A 14,269-nucleotide genomic window follows, 5' to 3' on the forward strand; every position below is an offset into this window, starting at 1 on the left:
AAAGAAAAATAAAGTGTCCAGTCCACCAGGCTCACTCTTGTAGCTTTAACACACTCAGGAGGGTTTCACCTCCACACATACACTCACTGGCCACTTTATTAGATACACCTGTCCAACTTCTTGTTAACACTTAATTTCTAATCAGCCAATCACATGGCGGCAACTCAGTGCATTTAGGCATGTAGACATGGTCAAGACAATCTCCTGCAGTTCAAACCGAGCATCAGTATGGGAAAGAAAGGTGATTTGAGTGCCTTTGAACGTGGCATGGTTGTTGGTGCCAGAAGGGCTGGTCTGAGTATTTCAGAAACTGCTGATCTACTGGGATTTTCACGCACAACCATCTCTAGGGTTTACAGAGAATGGTCCGAAAAAGAAAAAAAATCCAGTGAGCGGCAGTTCTGTGGGCGGAAATGCCTTGTTGATGCCAGAGGTCAGAGGAGAATGGGCAGACTGGTTCGAGCTGATAGAAAGGCAACAGTGACTCAAATCGCCACCCGTTACAACCAAGGTAGGCCTAAGAGCATCTCTGAACGCACAGTGCGTCGAACTTTGAGGCAGATGGGCTACAGCAGCAGAAGACCACACCGGGTACCACTCCTTTCAGCTAAGAACAGGAAACTGAGGCTACAATTTTTACAAGCTCATCGAAATTGGACAGTAGAAGATTGGAAAAACGTTGCTTGGTCTGATGAGTCTCGATTTCTGCTGCGACATTCGGATGGTAGGGTCAGAATTTGGCGTAAACAACATGAAAGCATGGATCCATCCTGCCTTGTATGGAGCATCTTTGGGATGTGCAGCCGACAAATCTGCGGCAACTGTGTGATGCCATCATGTCAATATGGACCAAAATCTCTGAGGAATGCTTCCAGCACCTTGTTGAATCTATGCCACGAAGAATTGAGGCAGTTCTGAAGGCAAAAGGGGGTCCAACCCGTTACTAGCATGGTGTACCTAATAAAGTGGCCGGTGAGTGTATATCCCCTGTGTTAAGCATTTGCCTGTCTTATATAGAGCTAACCACACCCAGTAACCCATCACATGATTAGCCATGTGGTCTGACATCACCACAGGTCCTGAAGCAGATATATATACATGGTTATATACAATAAAGAAATACTCCGGGCTACATTACAGCAACAAGGCACTTATGTGGCACATACCTCCCGTCGACTACACACCCTTTAGCCATGCTACAATATATGAAATGCTAATCATATTTTGGCAAACAAGTAAAAATGTAATATATAGAATGCAAAAAAAGAATTCTAAAGACTTTGAAAATGTACAGCATTTTTACCAACAATTTTATGACATAATTTTATTACATCTCATCAAAGCAAATAAGCTAATTTAACTTCCTGCAAATAATGTTATAGGAATGCTGAATTTTAATATTACATTAATATTTCGTTAATAAATATTAAGATGTAAATTAAACTAAATTCTTACATTTTTATAGTGTAAATTACTGTATGTAAAAATACATTAAAAAAATACTGAACCAAATAGGGACCTATTTAGTATAGTGGCATGTAAAAGTTTGGGAAGCCCAGGTCAAAATTACTGTTATTATGAACAGTTAAGCAATCTGAAGATGAAATGATCTCTAAAAGGGCTAAAGTTAAAGATGACACATTTCCTTTATATTTTAGGTAAACATTACAAAAAGAAAAATGGGCCCATGCAAAAGTTTTTTGTGACAGATAACTTTGACCAAGGCTTCAGACCTTAATTAACCTGTTAGGTTTATGCCTTGTTCACTGTCATCGTTAAGAAAGGTCAGGTGATGCAAATTTCCCAGCTTTATAAAAACCCAGCCTCTTCTACCCTTGTGCCAAAAACACAGAAGCCATGTTTTTTTCTAAGCAGCTACCTAGCACTATGAAAATGGTGGAAGTCCACGAAGCAGAAGGCCATAAGAATATAGCAAAGTATTTTCAAGTTGCCCTTTCCTCATGTCGAAATGTAATTAAGAAATAGCAGTTCATAGGAACAGTGGAGGTCAAGATAAGGTCTGTAAGACCAAACAAAATGTATTTGAGAGCTGCTCATAGGATTGCAAGGGAGGCAAAAAAGAAAACCTTCTTGAATGCAAAAGACCTTCAGAAATATTTAAAAACTCTGGAGTTGTGGTACATTGCTCTTTTCAGAGATACCTGCACAAATATTGTCTTCATAGAAAAGTAATAAAAAACCTCTCCTGCATCCTCACCGTAAAATTCAGAGTCAGAAATATGCACAAGAATATCTAAACAATCCTGATGCATTTCCGAAACAGTAGACCAATGAGGTTAAAATAGAACTCTCTGGCCACAATTATCCAATGTATGTGTGGAGAAAAAAGGGCACAGAATTTAAGGAAAAAATAATCTTGCCAATTATTAAGCTTTGGGGTGGATCATTCATGCTTTGGGGTTGTATTGCAGCCAATGGCATGGGAAACATTTCACGGGTAGAGGGAAGAATGGATTAAATTGTAAAAAAGCTGAAGTTGAAAAGAGAATGGCTTCTACAATGGGATAATGATCGTAAACACACGTCAAAATCCACAATAGACTGCCTCAAAAGGCGCATGATAAAGGTTTTACAATTGCTTTCAAAGTCCCCTGATCTGACATCATTGAAAATCTGTGGCTAGGTCTCAAGACGACCCATGAATTTCATAAAACTGGAAGAATTTTCAAAGGAAGAATGGATGGAAATCTCTTAAACAAGAATTGAAAAATGCTTGGTTGGCTGCAAAAAGCATTTACAAACTGTGATAGTTGCATAAGAGGACACAACTAGGCACAAACCATGCAGGGTGCCCAAACGTTTGCATAAGTCCATTTTGTAATTTTTAAAATGTAAACAATGAAAATATATTTCTCTTTGCCTAAAATACAAAGGAAATGTGTCATCTTTAACTTTAACCCTTTTAGAGATTATTTAATCTTCAAATTGCTTAACTGTTCACAATAACAGTAATTTTGACCAGGGGTGCCCAAAATTTTAAATGCCACTTTATGCCTTTAAAATTGTAATGAATTCTGCAGCTGCCAGAGTTGTTTTCTATATAAACTTCCTGACTAAAGACCCTAGAATGTTAATCTACATAAATATTACCAAAGCGATAAAACAAGAACACTTAGGACAGTTTAACGCTGCTTTAACATGATGGTATTGGTTTATAGGAAACATATAAATGGAAAATGCTGTTACTCTTAGAATATTTACTATTTGAAAATAAGGATTTTCATGCTTCAATGTTGTTAAGTCTTAGTTACAACATTTACGGTGATCTGCGTATCTATCCCTTACAGAGAACTGCAAAAAATAACACTTAGTAGCTTAACTCTGTGACTCGGCAACATCAGGAAAAAGTATGATAAATGCATGTTTTTTTAATGAAGTACTTTAAATATAGCCTGTCAGGACTTACCACTACTTTTAATTAATGTTTTCTAGTCCACAGTACATTTTGCAAGATCAAGTTTTCCCAAGTAACCAATTAAGAATTTCTCATACAAGTTTACATTTGGTGAAGGAATAGGAATCACACTATATAGAACCTCTAACGTGTGTTTTTTTAAATAATTTTAATATTTTCATAGGTAGACATAGGAACGGTTCTGATAGTAGTTCACCTGCTGGTTTATTTTAGACAGCATAAACCTTAGCATGGTTCAGCCAAATAAACAGATCCTTATGGCATAACAGTGAAACAAAACAAAGATAGTCCATCCGAGTCCTTTCCCTGCAGGCTTCACTGCAAGTAACACACACAGCAGCTTTAGCTCCCCCTGGAGCCACATGGGAGTTCCACCTCTCCCATGACACCACCAAGGCTGTCTCTCATGTCCAGGTATTGCCGGTGTCGGCTCTGCAGGAAAGGATACAGTGAGCACCCTCCCACTCTATGGGTGCTCACATAAAACCAGCCCATGTCTAAATTTAAATTAACCCTCTTAGTACATAGCGTGCTGGAGGCAAAACAATATTCTGTCCTACAAGCAGCATTCGATATACAATATCATAGACTGTCAAGATCCAAAGTACATCAGATTGGTTAGAAGATCTGGCCAGTCAGTGTAGACATTTTGCGCATGCCCTGATTTGCCATCTAGTAACGCCTCTCTACAGAAGAGTACAATGGGATACTACATGTCCTGAGCTGCTTTTAGCTGTGTCAGGATTATCTGCTCCTTTGGACAACATTCGAGGGTGGCAACAACCTGAAGAATTTCCTGTACTCTATGTAGAAAGTAACTTCCAGCAATTTTTTTTATTACTCCCATTTATAAGCACTGCCTTCATCCATATTAGTTTTTCCTTTTATGATATTCATCTTTTCTATTTGAGCTGACAACTTGAAGGCATTGGTGCTGCTAACTAGTTTTCCAAAGAGCTTGGATCTTAAGTTGCAATATTCTCAATTTGTAATAGTCATCACAGAAATTATTTCCTCATGTAAAGTAGGGCCAGCACCTGTAAGACTTTGGTTACAGCATTATGTAACCAATGTCCGGTCCAGTCCAATGGGCCAGCCAATGGGGTCACTGGTCTTGAGCCGGCACCTTCTCTCTTCTTGCAATCACCGTCCTTCTTTCTTACTTTGTATGGATAACGCATCCAACGTCATCCACACAGTGTCCTCCATTGCGCTCCTGCACAGGCATACTTCTCTCTGTCCTGCCAAGGGTACAGCAAAGTACTGTAGTACTGATGACGATTGTTACAAGAGAGGAGGCAACAGATCAAGTCCAGCGACGCCCATCGGACCGGACTGTGTAATCTGTAAGAATAATGAAAGGTATTTTTTGTGCCTTGCAGAGCAGATTGGGGACATGTATACAGCATAGTAGAATGCTGTAACAAAGGGCTGAAAGATGCTGGGTATACTTTATATGGGTAAAACCTTGTGTCAGGGCCCTTTAATATTGTAACTTGATGAACCATTGAATGTAATTGCACATGGTACTTTATTGATGATATACTCATGTCTATATGATATTTTCCAATGCAGGAACCTTTATGCCTCCACTGGCACTGATGAAACCAGGATGTGAGGCCCAATGAGCCTTACTTTTATAATCACTAACTTCCTTACTTTTTAGGTTGGCTATCCAGATTGTAGCCCCTCCTACCCCAATGTTATCGCTCATTGGCATATATGTGGTGAAGAAGAGATGTGCAAGTCAGGATGACCTAGAAATAACACCAAGAAGACACATCAGATTTAGGCCGGGGTCACACTAGCGTGGAATATGGAAGAGTGCTATGCAAGAAAACATTGCATAGCACTCGGACCAGTGTGAATCTATGGGGCAGCTCACATCACTGTATTTTTTCTCGGGTGTATTCTATGTGCATGTAAAATCGCAGCATGCTGAATTTTATGCATATATTGGCTGAGTCTCACCAATGTAAGCCTATGGGTGCGAGAAAACATCAGACACCACACGGGCCATGCAAGTGCTGTCTGATGTTTACGCACCCGTGTCCTTTGAAATGCCGGCAATTCATATGCGGTGTACAATAAAATCACACTGACAGGTTAGAATAGAATAGATAGAATAGATAAATACATATAGAATACATAGATATATATGTCAGTGACACACATATACAATGGGTGTGGAGAGTATTCAGACTCTCTTCAAATTTTTCACTCTGTTTCATTGCAGCCATTTGGTAAATTCAAAAAAGTTCATTTGTTTCACATTAATGTACACGCCGCACCCATCTTGACTGAAAAAACAGAAATGTAGAAATTTTTGCAAATTTAATAAAAAGGAAAAACTGAAAAATCACATGGTCATAAGTATTCAGACCTTTTGTTCAGACACTCATATTTAAGTCACATGCTATATAAATAAATTATAATAATGCTGTCCATTTCCTTGTGATCCTCCATGAGATGGTTCTACTCCTTCATTGGAGGCCAGCTGTGTTTAATTAACCCCTTTCTGCCATTGGACGTACTACTCCGTCCATGTGGGGTATGCCCTAATTCCCAAGGACAGAATAGTACGTCCAGCGCGATCGGCCGCGCTCACGGGGGGAGCGCGGCCGATCGCGGCCGGGTGTCAGCTGCCTATCGCAGCTGACATCCGACACTATGTGCCAGGAGCAGTCACGGACCGCCCCCGGCACATTAACCCCCGGCACACCACTTTCAAACATGATCGCGGTGTGCCGGAGGTACAGGGAAGCATCGTGCAGGGAGGGGGCTCACTACGGGCTTCCCTGAGACCCCCGGAGCAACGCGATGTGATCGCGTTGCTGCGAGGGTCTCTTACCTCCTATCCCTACAGGCCCCGGATCCAAAATGGCCACGGGGCTGCATCCGGGTCCTGCATTACTTCCGTGTGCAGACCAGGCGCTGGTAAGCCTGCAGCACTGGAACTCAGATCGGTGATCTGACAGAGTGCTGTGCAAACTGTCAGATCAGCGATCTGTGATGTCCCCCCCGGGACAAAGTAAAAAAGTAAAAAAAAAATTTTCCACAAGTGTAAAAAAAAAAAAAAGAAAAAAAAAATTCCTAAATAAAGAAAAAAAAAATATATTATTGCCATAAATACATTTCTTTATCTAAATAAAAAAAAAATCAAACAATAAAAGTACACATGTTTAGTATCGCCGCGTCCGTAACGACCCCACCTATAAAACTATATCACTAGTTAACTCCTTCAGTGAACACCGTAAAAAAAAAAACGAGGCAAAAAACAACGCTTTATTCTCACACCGCCAAACAAAAAGTGGAATAACACGCGATCAAAAAGACGGATGTAAATAACCATGGTACCGCTGAAAATGTCATCTTGTCCCGCAAAAAACGAGCCACAATACTGCATCATCAGTGAAAAAATAAAAAAGTTATAGTTCGACTCCACAGAATAAAGCGATGCAAAAATAATTATTTTTTCTATAAAATAGTTCTTATAGTATAAAAGCGCCAAAACATAAAAAATGATATAAATGAGGTATCACTGTAATTGTACTGACCCAAAAAATAAAACTGCTTTATCAATTTTACGAAACACGGAACGGTATAAACGCCTCCCCCAAAAGAAATTCATGAATAGCTGGTTTTTGGTCATTCTGCCTCACAAAAATCAGAATAAAAAGCGATCAAAAAATCTCCCGTGCCCGAACATGTTACCAACAAAAACGTCAACTCGTCCTGCAAATAACAAGACCTCACTTGACTCTGTGGACTCAAATATGGAAAAATTATAGCTCTCAAAATGTGGTAACGCAAAAAATATTTTTTGCAATAAAAAGCGTCTTTCAGTGTGTGACGGCTGCCAATCATAAAAATCCGCTAAAAAACCCACTATAAAAGTAAATCAAACCCCTCTTCATCACCCGCTTAATTAGGGAAAAATTAAAAAATTTAAAAAATGTATTTATTTCCATTTTCCCATTAGGGTTAGGGTTAGGGCTAGGTTTAGGGTTAGGGCTAGGGTTAGGGCTAGGGTTAGGGTTAGGGTTGGGGCTAGGGTTGGGCCTAGGGTTAAAGCTACAGTTAGGATTAGGGTTAGGGATAAGGTTGGGGCTAAAGTTAGGGTTAGGGTTGGGGCTAAAGTTAGGGTTAGGGTTGGGGCTAAAGTTAGGGTTAGGGTTTGGATTACATTTACGGTTGGGAATAGGGTTGGGATTAGGGTTAGGGGTGTGTCATGGTTAGAGGTGTGGTTAGGGTTACCGTTATAATTGGGGCGTTTCCACTGTTTAGGCACATCAGGGGCTCTCCAAACGCGACATGGCGTCCGATCTCAATTCCAGCCAATTCTGCGTTGAAAAAGTAAAACAGTGCTCCTTCCCTTCCGAGCTCTCCCGTGGGCCCAAACAGGGGTTTACCCCAACATATGGGGTATCAGCATACTCGGAACACATTGGAGAACAACTTTTGGGGTCCAATTTCTCCTGTTACCCTTGGAGAAATACAAAACTGGGGGCTAAAAAATAATTTTTGTGGAAAACAAATATTTTTTATTTGCATGGCTCCGCGTTATAAACTGTAGTGAAACACTTGGGGGTTCAAAGCTCTCACAACTCATCTAGATGAGTTCCTTAGGGGGTCTACTTTCCAAAATGGTGTCACTTGTGGGGGGTTTCTACTGTTTAGGTACATTAGGGGCTCTGCAAACGCAATGTGATGCCTGCAGACCATTCCATCTAAGTCTGCATTCCAAATGGCGCTCCATCCCTTCCGAGCCCTCCCATGCGCCCAAACAGTGGTTCCCCCCACATATGGGGTATCAGCGTACTCAGGACAAATTGGACAACAACTTTTGGGGTCCAATTTCTCCTGTTACCCTCGGGAAAATACAAAACTGAGGGCTAAAAAATAATTTTTGTGGGAAAAAATTTTTGTTTTATTTTTACGGCTCTGAATTATAAACTTCTGTGACACACTTGGTGGGTCAAAGTGCTCACCACACCTCTAGATAAGTTCCTTAGGGGGTCTACTTTCTAAAATGGTGTCACTTGTGGGGGGTTTCGATGTTTAGGCACATCAGTGGCTCGCCAAATGCAACATGGCGTCCCATCTCAATTCCTGTCAATTTTGCAGTGAAAAGTTAAACGGCACTCCTTCCCTTCCGAGCTCTCCCATGTGCCCAAACAGTGGTTTACCCCCACAAATGGGGTATCAGCGTACTCAGGACAAATTGTACAACAACTTTTGGGGTCCAAATTCTTCTCTTACCCTTGGGAAAATAAAAAATTGGGGGCGAAAAGATATTTTTTGTGAAAAAATATGATTTTTTATTTTTACGGTTCTGCATTATAAACTTCTGTGAAGCACTTGGTGGGTCAAAGTGCTCACCACACATCTAGATAAGTTCCTTAGGGGGTCTACTTTCCAAAATGGTGTCACTTGTGGGGGGTTTCAATGTTTAGGCACATCAGGGGCTCTCCAAACGCAACATGGCGTCCCTTCTCAATTCCAGTGAATTTTGCATTGAAAAGTCAAATGGCGCGCCATCCCTTCCGAGCTCTGCGGTGCACCCAAACAGTGGTTTACCCCACATATGGGGTATCGGCGTACTCAGGACAAATTGCACAACATCTTTTGGGGTCCATTTTCTCCTGTTACCCTTGGTAAAATAAAACAAATTGGAGCTGAAGTAAATTTTGTGTGAAATAAAGTTAAATGTTCATTTTTATTTAAACATTCCAAAAATTCCTGTGAAACACCTGAAGGGTTAATAAACTTCTTGAATGTGGTTTTGAGCACCTTGAGGGGTGCAGTTTTTAGAATGGTGTCACACTTGGGTATTTTCTATCATATAGACCCCTCAAAATGACTTCAAATGAGATGTGGTCCCTAAAAGAAAACGGTGCTGTAAAAATGAGAAATCGCTGGTCAAATTTTAACCCTTATAACTCCCTAACAAAAAAAAATAGTTTCCAAAATTGTGCTGATGTAAAGTAGACATGTGGGAAATGTTAATTATTAAGTATTTTGTGTGACATATCACTGTGATTTAATTGCATAAAAATTCAAAGTTGGAAAATTGCAAAATTTTCAAAATTTTTGCCAAATTTCCATTTTTTTCACAAATAAACGCAGGTAATATCAAAGAAATTTTACCACTATCATGAAGTACAATATGTCACGAGAAAACTGTCAGAATTACCAGGATCCGTTGAAGCGTTCCAGAGTTATAACCTCATAAAGGGACAGTGGTCAGAATTGTAAAAATTGGCCTGGTCATTAACGTTCAAATCACCCTTGGGGGTGAAGGGGTTAAACTGATAGGACTTGATTTCGAAAGACACCTACCTGTCTATAGAAGACCTCCCAGATCACAGTGCATTTGGTAAATTCAAAAAAGTTCATTTTTTTCTCATTAATGTATACTCTGCACTCCATCTTGACTGAAAAAAAACAGAAATGTAGACATTTTTGGATATTTATCAAAAAAGAAAAACTGAAATATCACATGGTCATAAGTACTCAGACCCTTTGCTCAGACACTCATATTTAAGTCACAAGCTGTCAATTTCCTTGTGATCTCCCTTGAGATGCTTCTACTCTTTCACTGGAGTCCAGCTGTTTTTATTTAAACTGATATGACTTGATTTGGAAAGACACACACCTGTCTATATAAGACCTCACAGCTCACAGTGCATGTCACACCAAATGAGAATCATGAGGTCAAAGGAACTGGCCAAGGAGCTCAGAGACAGAATTGTGGCAAGGCACAAATCTGGCCACGGTTACAACAGAAATTCTGCAGTACTCAAGGTTTATAAGAGCACAGTGGCCTCCATAATGCTTAAATGGAAGACGTTTAGGACCACCAGAAGTCTTCCTAGACCTGGCCATCCAGCCAAACTAAGCAATTGTGGGAGAAGAGCCTTGGTGAGAGAAGTAAAGAAGAACCCCAAGATCACTGTAGCGGAGCTCCAGAGATACAGTAGGGAGATGGGAGAAAGTTCCACAAAGTTGACTATCACTGCAGCCCTCCACCAGTCAGGCCTTTATGGCAGAGTGGCCTGTTAGAAGCCTCTCCTCAGTGTAAGACATATGAAAGCCCACATAGAGTTTTATACAAAAACAAATGAAGGACTCTCAGACTATGAGAAATAAGATTCTCTGGTCTGATGAGACAAAGATAGACCTTTTTGGTGATAATTCTAAGCGGTATGTGTGGACAAAGCCAGGCACTGCTTATCACCTACCCAATACAATCCTGTTATGATCCTTGTGGCTTAGGATCACAAATCTGACCAGCTAAGTAGGAACATAGACCGAGCTCTGGGGATGTGGTAAGTAGACTGACAGCGATGCTGATTCTAACCGCACACACTATAAGCAGCCATGGAACGTACCTAGAAATCCTAGACGTCTCTTCACAGCCTGAGAAACTAACTACCCCTAAAGGGAAACAAAGCCTCACTTGCCTCAGAGAAATAATTCCCAAGTATAGAACAGCCCCCCACAAATAATAACGGTGAGTAAAGGAGAAGGCACAAACGCAGTAATGAAAACAGATTCAGCAAAGGAGGCCCGCTAATCACTAGATAGACAGAGGACAGCAAAGAGTCTATGCGGTCAGTAAAAAACCCTATCCAAAAATATCCACGCTCAGGATGCAAGAACCCCCACACCAACTAACGATGTGGGGGGAGCACCTCAGCACCCCAGAACTAACCAGCGAGCAAAAAATCACATAAAAGCAAGCTGGACTGAACTCATAATATACTGAGAAACGTTTTCAAGGAAATCATGAGCAAATAAACAAGCAAACTTAGCTTCTCCTAGCAGAAGACTGGTCACAAGGAATATTCAGGAGAGCAATGAATCAGGACTGAATACACCGACAGCAGGCAACAAGTAAAGGTCCAGCTGGCTTAAATAGGCCCCGCTTAGCAGCAAAAATGAAACAGCTGAACCCAGCCAAGACCAGCCATATAGCTAAAGGCCACCAGAGGGAGCCCAAGAACAAATTCACAACAGAGCCCAAGAACAAATCCACAACAGTACCCCCCCTTAAGGAGGGGTCACCGAACCCTCACCAGGGCTCCCAGGCCGATCAGGACAAGCCAAATGAAAGGCACGAACCAAATCGGCCGCATGGACATCGGAGGCGACAACCCAGGAATTATCCTCCTGACCATAGCCCTTCCACTTAACCAAGTACTGAAGCTTCCGTCTCGAAATACGAGAATCCAAGATCTTCTCCACCACATACTCCAACTCCCCCTCGACCAAGACCGGAGCAGGAGGATCAACAGAAGGGACCACAGGCACCACATATCTCCGCAACAATGACCGATGGAACACATTATGAATGGCAAATGATGTAGGAAGGTCCAAACAAAATGACACAGGGCTGAGGATTTCCAAAATCTTATAAGGACCGATGAAACGAGGCTTGAACTTAGGAGAGGAAACCTTCATCGGGACATAACGAGAAGACAACCATACCAAATCCCCCACACGAAGTCGGGGACCCACACAGCGACGGCGGTTAGGAAAGCGCTGAGCCTTCTCTTGGGACAAGGTCAAATTGTCCACCACATGGTTCCAAATCTGCTGCAACCTATCCACCACAGAATCCACCCCAGGGCAGTCAGAAGGCTCAACCTGACCCGAGGAAAAACGAGGATGAAAACCAGAATTGCAAAAGAAAGGTGAAACCAAAGTAGCAGAACTAGCCAGATTATTGAGGGCGAACTCAGCCAATGGCAAAAAGGTCACCCAATCATCCTGATCAGCAGAAACAAAACATCTCAAATAAGCCTCCAAGGTCTGATTAGTTCGTTCGGTTTGACCATTCGTCTGAGGATGGAAGGCCGACGAAAAAGACAATTCAATGCCCATTTTAGCACAAAAGGACCGCCAAAATCTAGACACAAACTGGGATCCTCTGTCAGACACAATGTTCTCCGGAATACCATGTAAACGAACCACATTCTGAAAAAACAGTGGCACCAAATCGGAAGAGGAAGGCAGCTTAGGCAAGGGTACCAAATGGATCATTTTAGAAAAACGATCACAAACTACCCAGATGACAGACATCTTCTGAGAGACAGGAAGATCCGAAATAAAATCCATGGAAATATGCGTCCAAGGCCTCTTCGGGACAGGCAAAGGCAAAAGCAATCCACTGGCACGAGAACAGGAAGGCTTGGCCCGAGCACAAATACCACAGGACTGCACAAAGGAACGCACATCCCGCGACAAGGAAGACCACCAAAAGGACCTCGCCACCAAATCCCTGGTACCAAAAATCCCAGGATGACCCGCCAACACCGAAGAATGTACCTCTGAAATAACTCTACTGGTCCATCTGTCCGGAACAAACAGTCTCTCCGGTGGACAACGGTCAGGTCTATTGGCCTGAAACTCCTGCAACACCCATCGCAGATCAGGAGAGATGGCAGACAAAATCACCCCCTCTTTGAGGACACCAGTCGGTTCAGAAACTTCCGGGGAGTTAGGTACAAAACTCCTAGAAAGGGCATCAGCCTTCACGTTTTTCGAACCCGGAAGATATGAAACCACGAAATTGAAACGAGAGAAAAACAGCGACCATCGAGCCTGTCTCGGATTCAACCGTTTGGCAGACTCGAGATAAGTCAAATTCTTGTGATCCGTCAAGACCACCACACGATGCTTGGCTCCCTCAAGCCAATGTCGCCACTCCTCAAATGCCCACTTCATTGCCAACAACTCTCGATTACCAACATCATAAATCCGCTCGGCAGGCAAAAACTTTCTTGAAAAGAAAGCACATGGTCTCATCACAGAGCTATCAGAGCTTTTCTGCGACAAGACAGCCCCTGCTCCAATCTCAGAAGCATCAACCTCGACCTGAAAGGGAAGAGAGACATCGGGCTGGCGCAAGACAGGAGCCGAAGAAAACCGACGTTTCAGCTCCTGAAAGGCTTCCACGGCCACAGGGGACCAATTCGTCACATCAGAACCCTTCTTGGTCAAATCCGTCAAAGGCTTAACCACACTAGAAAAATTAGTGATGAAGCGACGGTAGAAATTAGCAAAACCCAAGAACTTCACAGATGTAGGTTGAGTCTAGTCATGAATAGCCTGGACCTTGACTGGATCCATCTCAATAGCAGAAGGAGAAAAAATAAAGCCCAAAAAGGAAACCTTCTGGACTCCGAAGAGACATTTAGAGCCCTTCACAAACAAGGCATTGGCACGCAGGACCTGAAATACCATCCTGACCTGCTTCACATGAGACTCCCAATCATCAGAAAAGACCAAAATATCATCCAGGTACACAATCATAAATCTATCCAGATACTCTCGGAAGATGTCGTGCATGAAGGACTGAAACACAGAGGGGGCATTAGAAAGCCCAAAAGGCATCACCAAGTACTCAAAATGGCCTTCGGGCGTATTAAATGCTGTTTTCCATTCATCGCCCTGCTTTATGCGCACGAGATTATACGCACCTCGAAGATCTATCTTGGTGAACCAACTGGCCCCCCTAATCCGGGCAAACAGATCGGACAACAGTGGCAAGGGGTACTGAAATTTGACCGTGATGTTATTTAGAAGGCGATAATCTATACAGGGTCTCAGAGAACCATCCTTCTTGGCCACAAAAAAGAACCCCGCACCCAAAGGAGACGAGGACGGGCGAATATGTCCCTTCTCCAAGGACTCCTTAATATAACTCCGCATAGCGGCATGTTCTGGCATAGATAAATTAAAAAGTCGTCCCTTAGGTAACTTACTACCAGGAATCAGGTTTATGGCACAATCACAATCCCTATGAGGAGGTAGGGCACTGGATTT

At 42.1% G+C, this 14,269-nt stretch overlaps 1 protein-coding gene across 1 annotated transcript in view; it reads left to right on the plus strand.

The window, feature by feature from the left end:
* The window catches only part of LOC143783271 (uncharacterized), a 166,965-nt gene extending 161,721 nt beyond the window's left edge, over nt 1–5,244 (plus strand). The window contains exon 6 of the mRNA XM_077271683.1: nt 5,103–5,244. Coding sequence (XP_077127798.1) covers nt 5,103–5,244 — 142 coding nt within the window. The remainder of the gene's footprint in view (nt 1–5,102) is intronic.
* Nucleotides 5,245–14,269: the final 9,025 nt, after the last annotated feature.

This window comes from Ranitomeya variabilis, chromosome 6, assembly GCF_051348905.1.
Source record: "Ranitomeya variabilis isolate aRanVar5 chromosome 6, aRanVar5.hap1, whole genome shotgun sequence".
NCBI lineage: Eukaryota > Metazoa > Chordata > Amphibia > Anura > Dendrobatidae > Ranitomeya > Ranitomeya variabilis.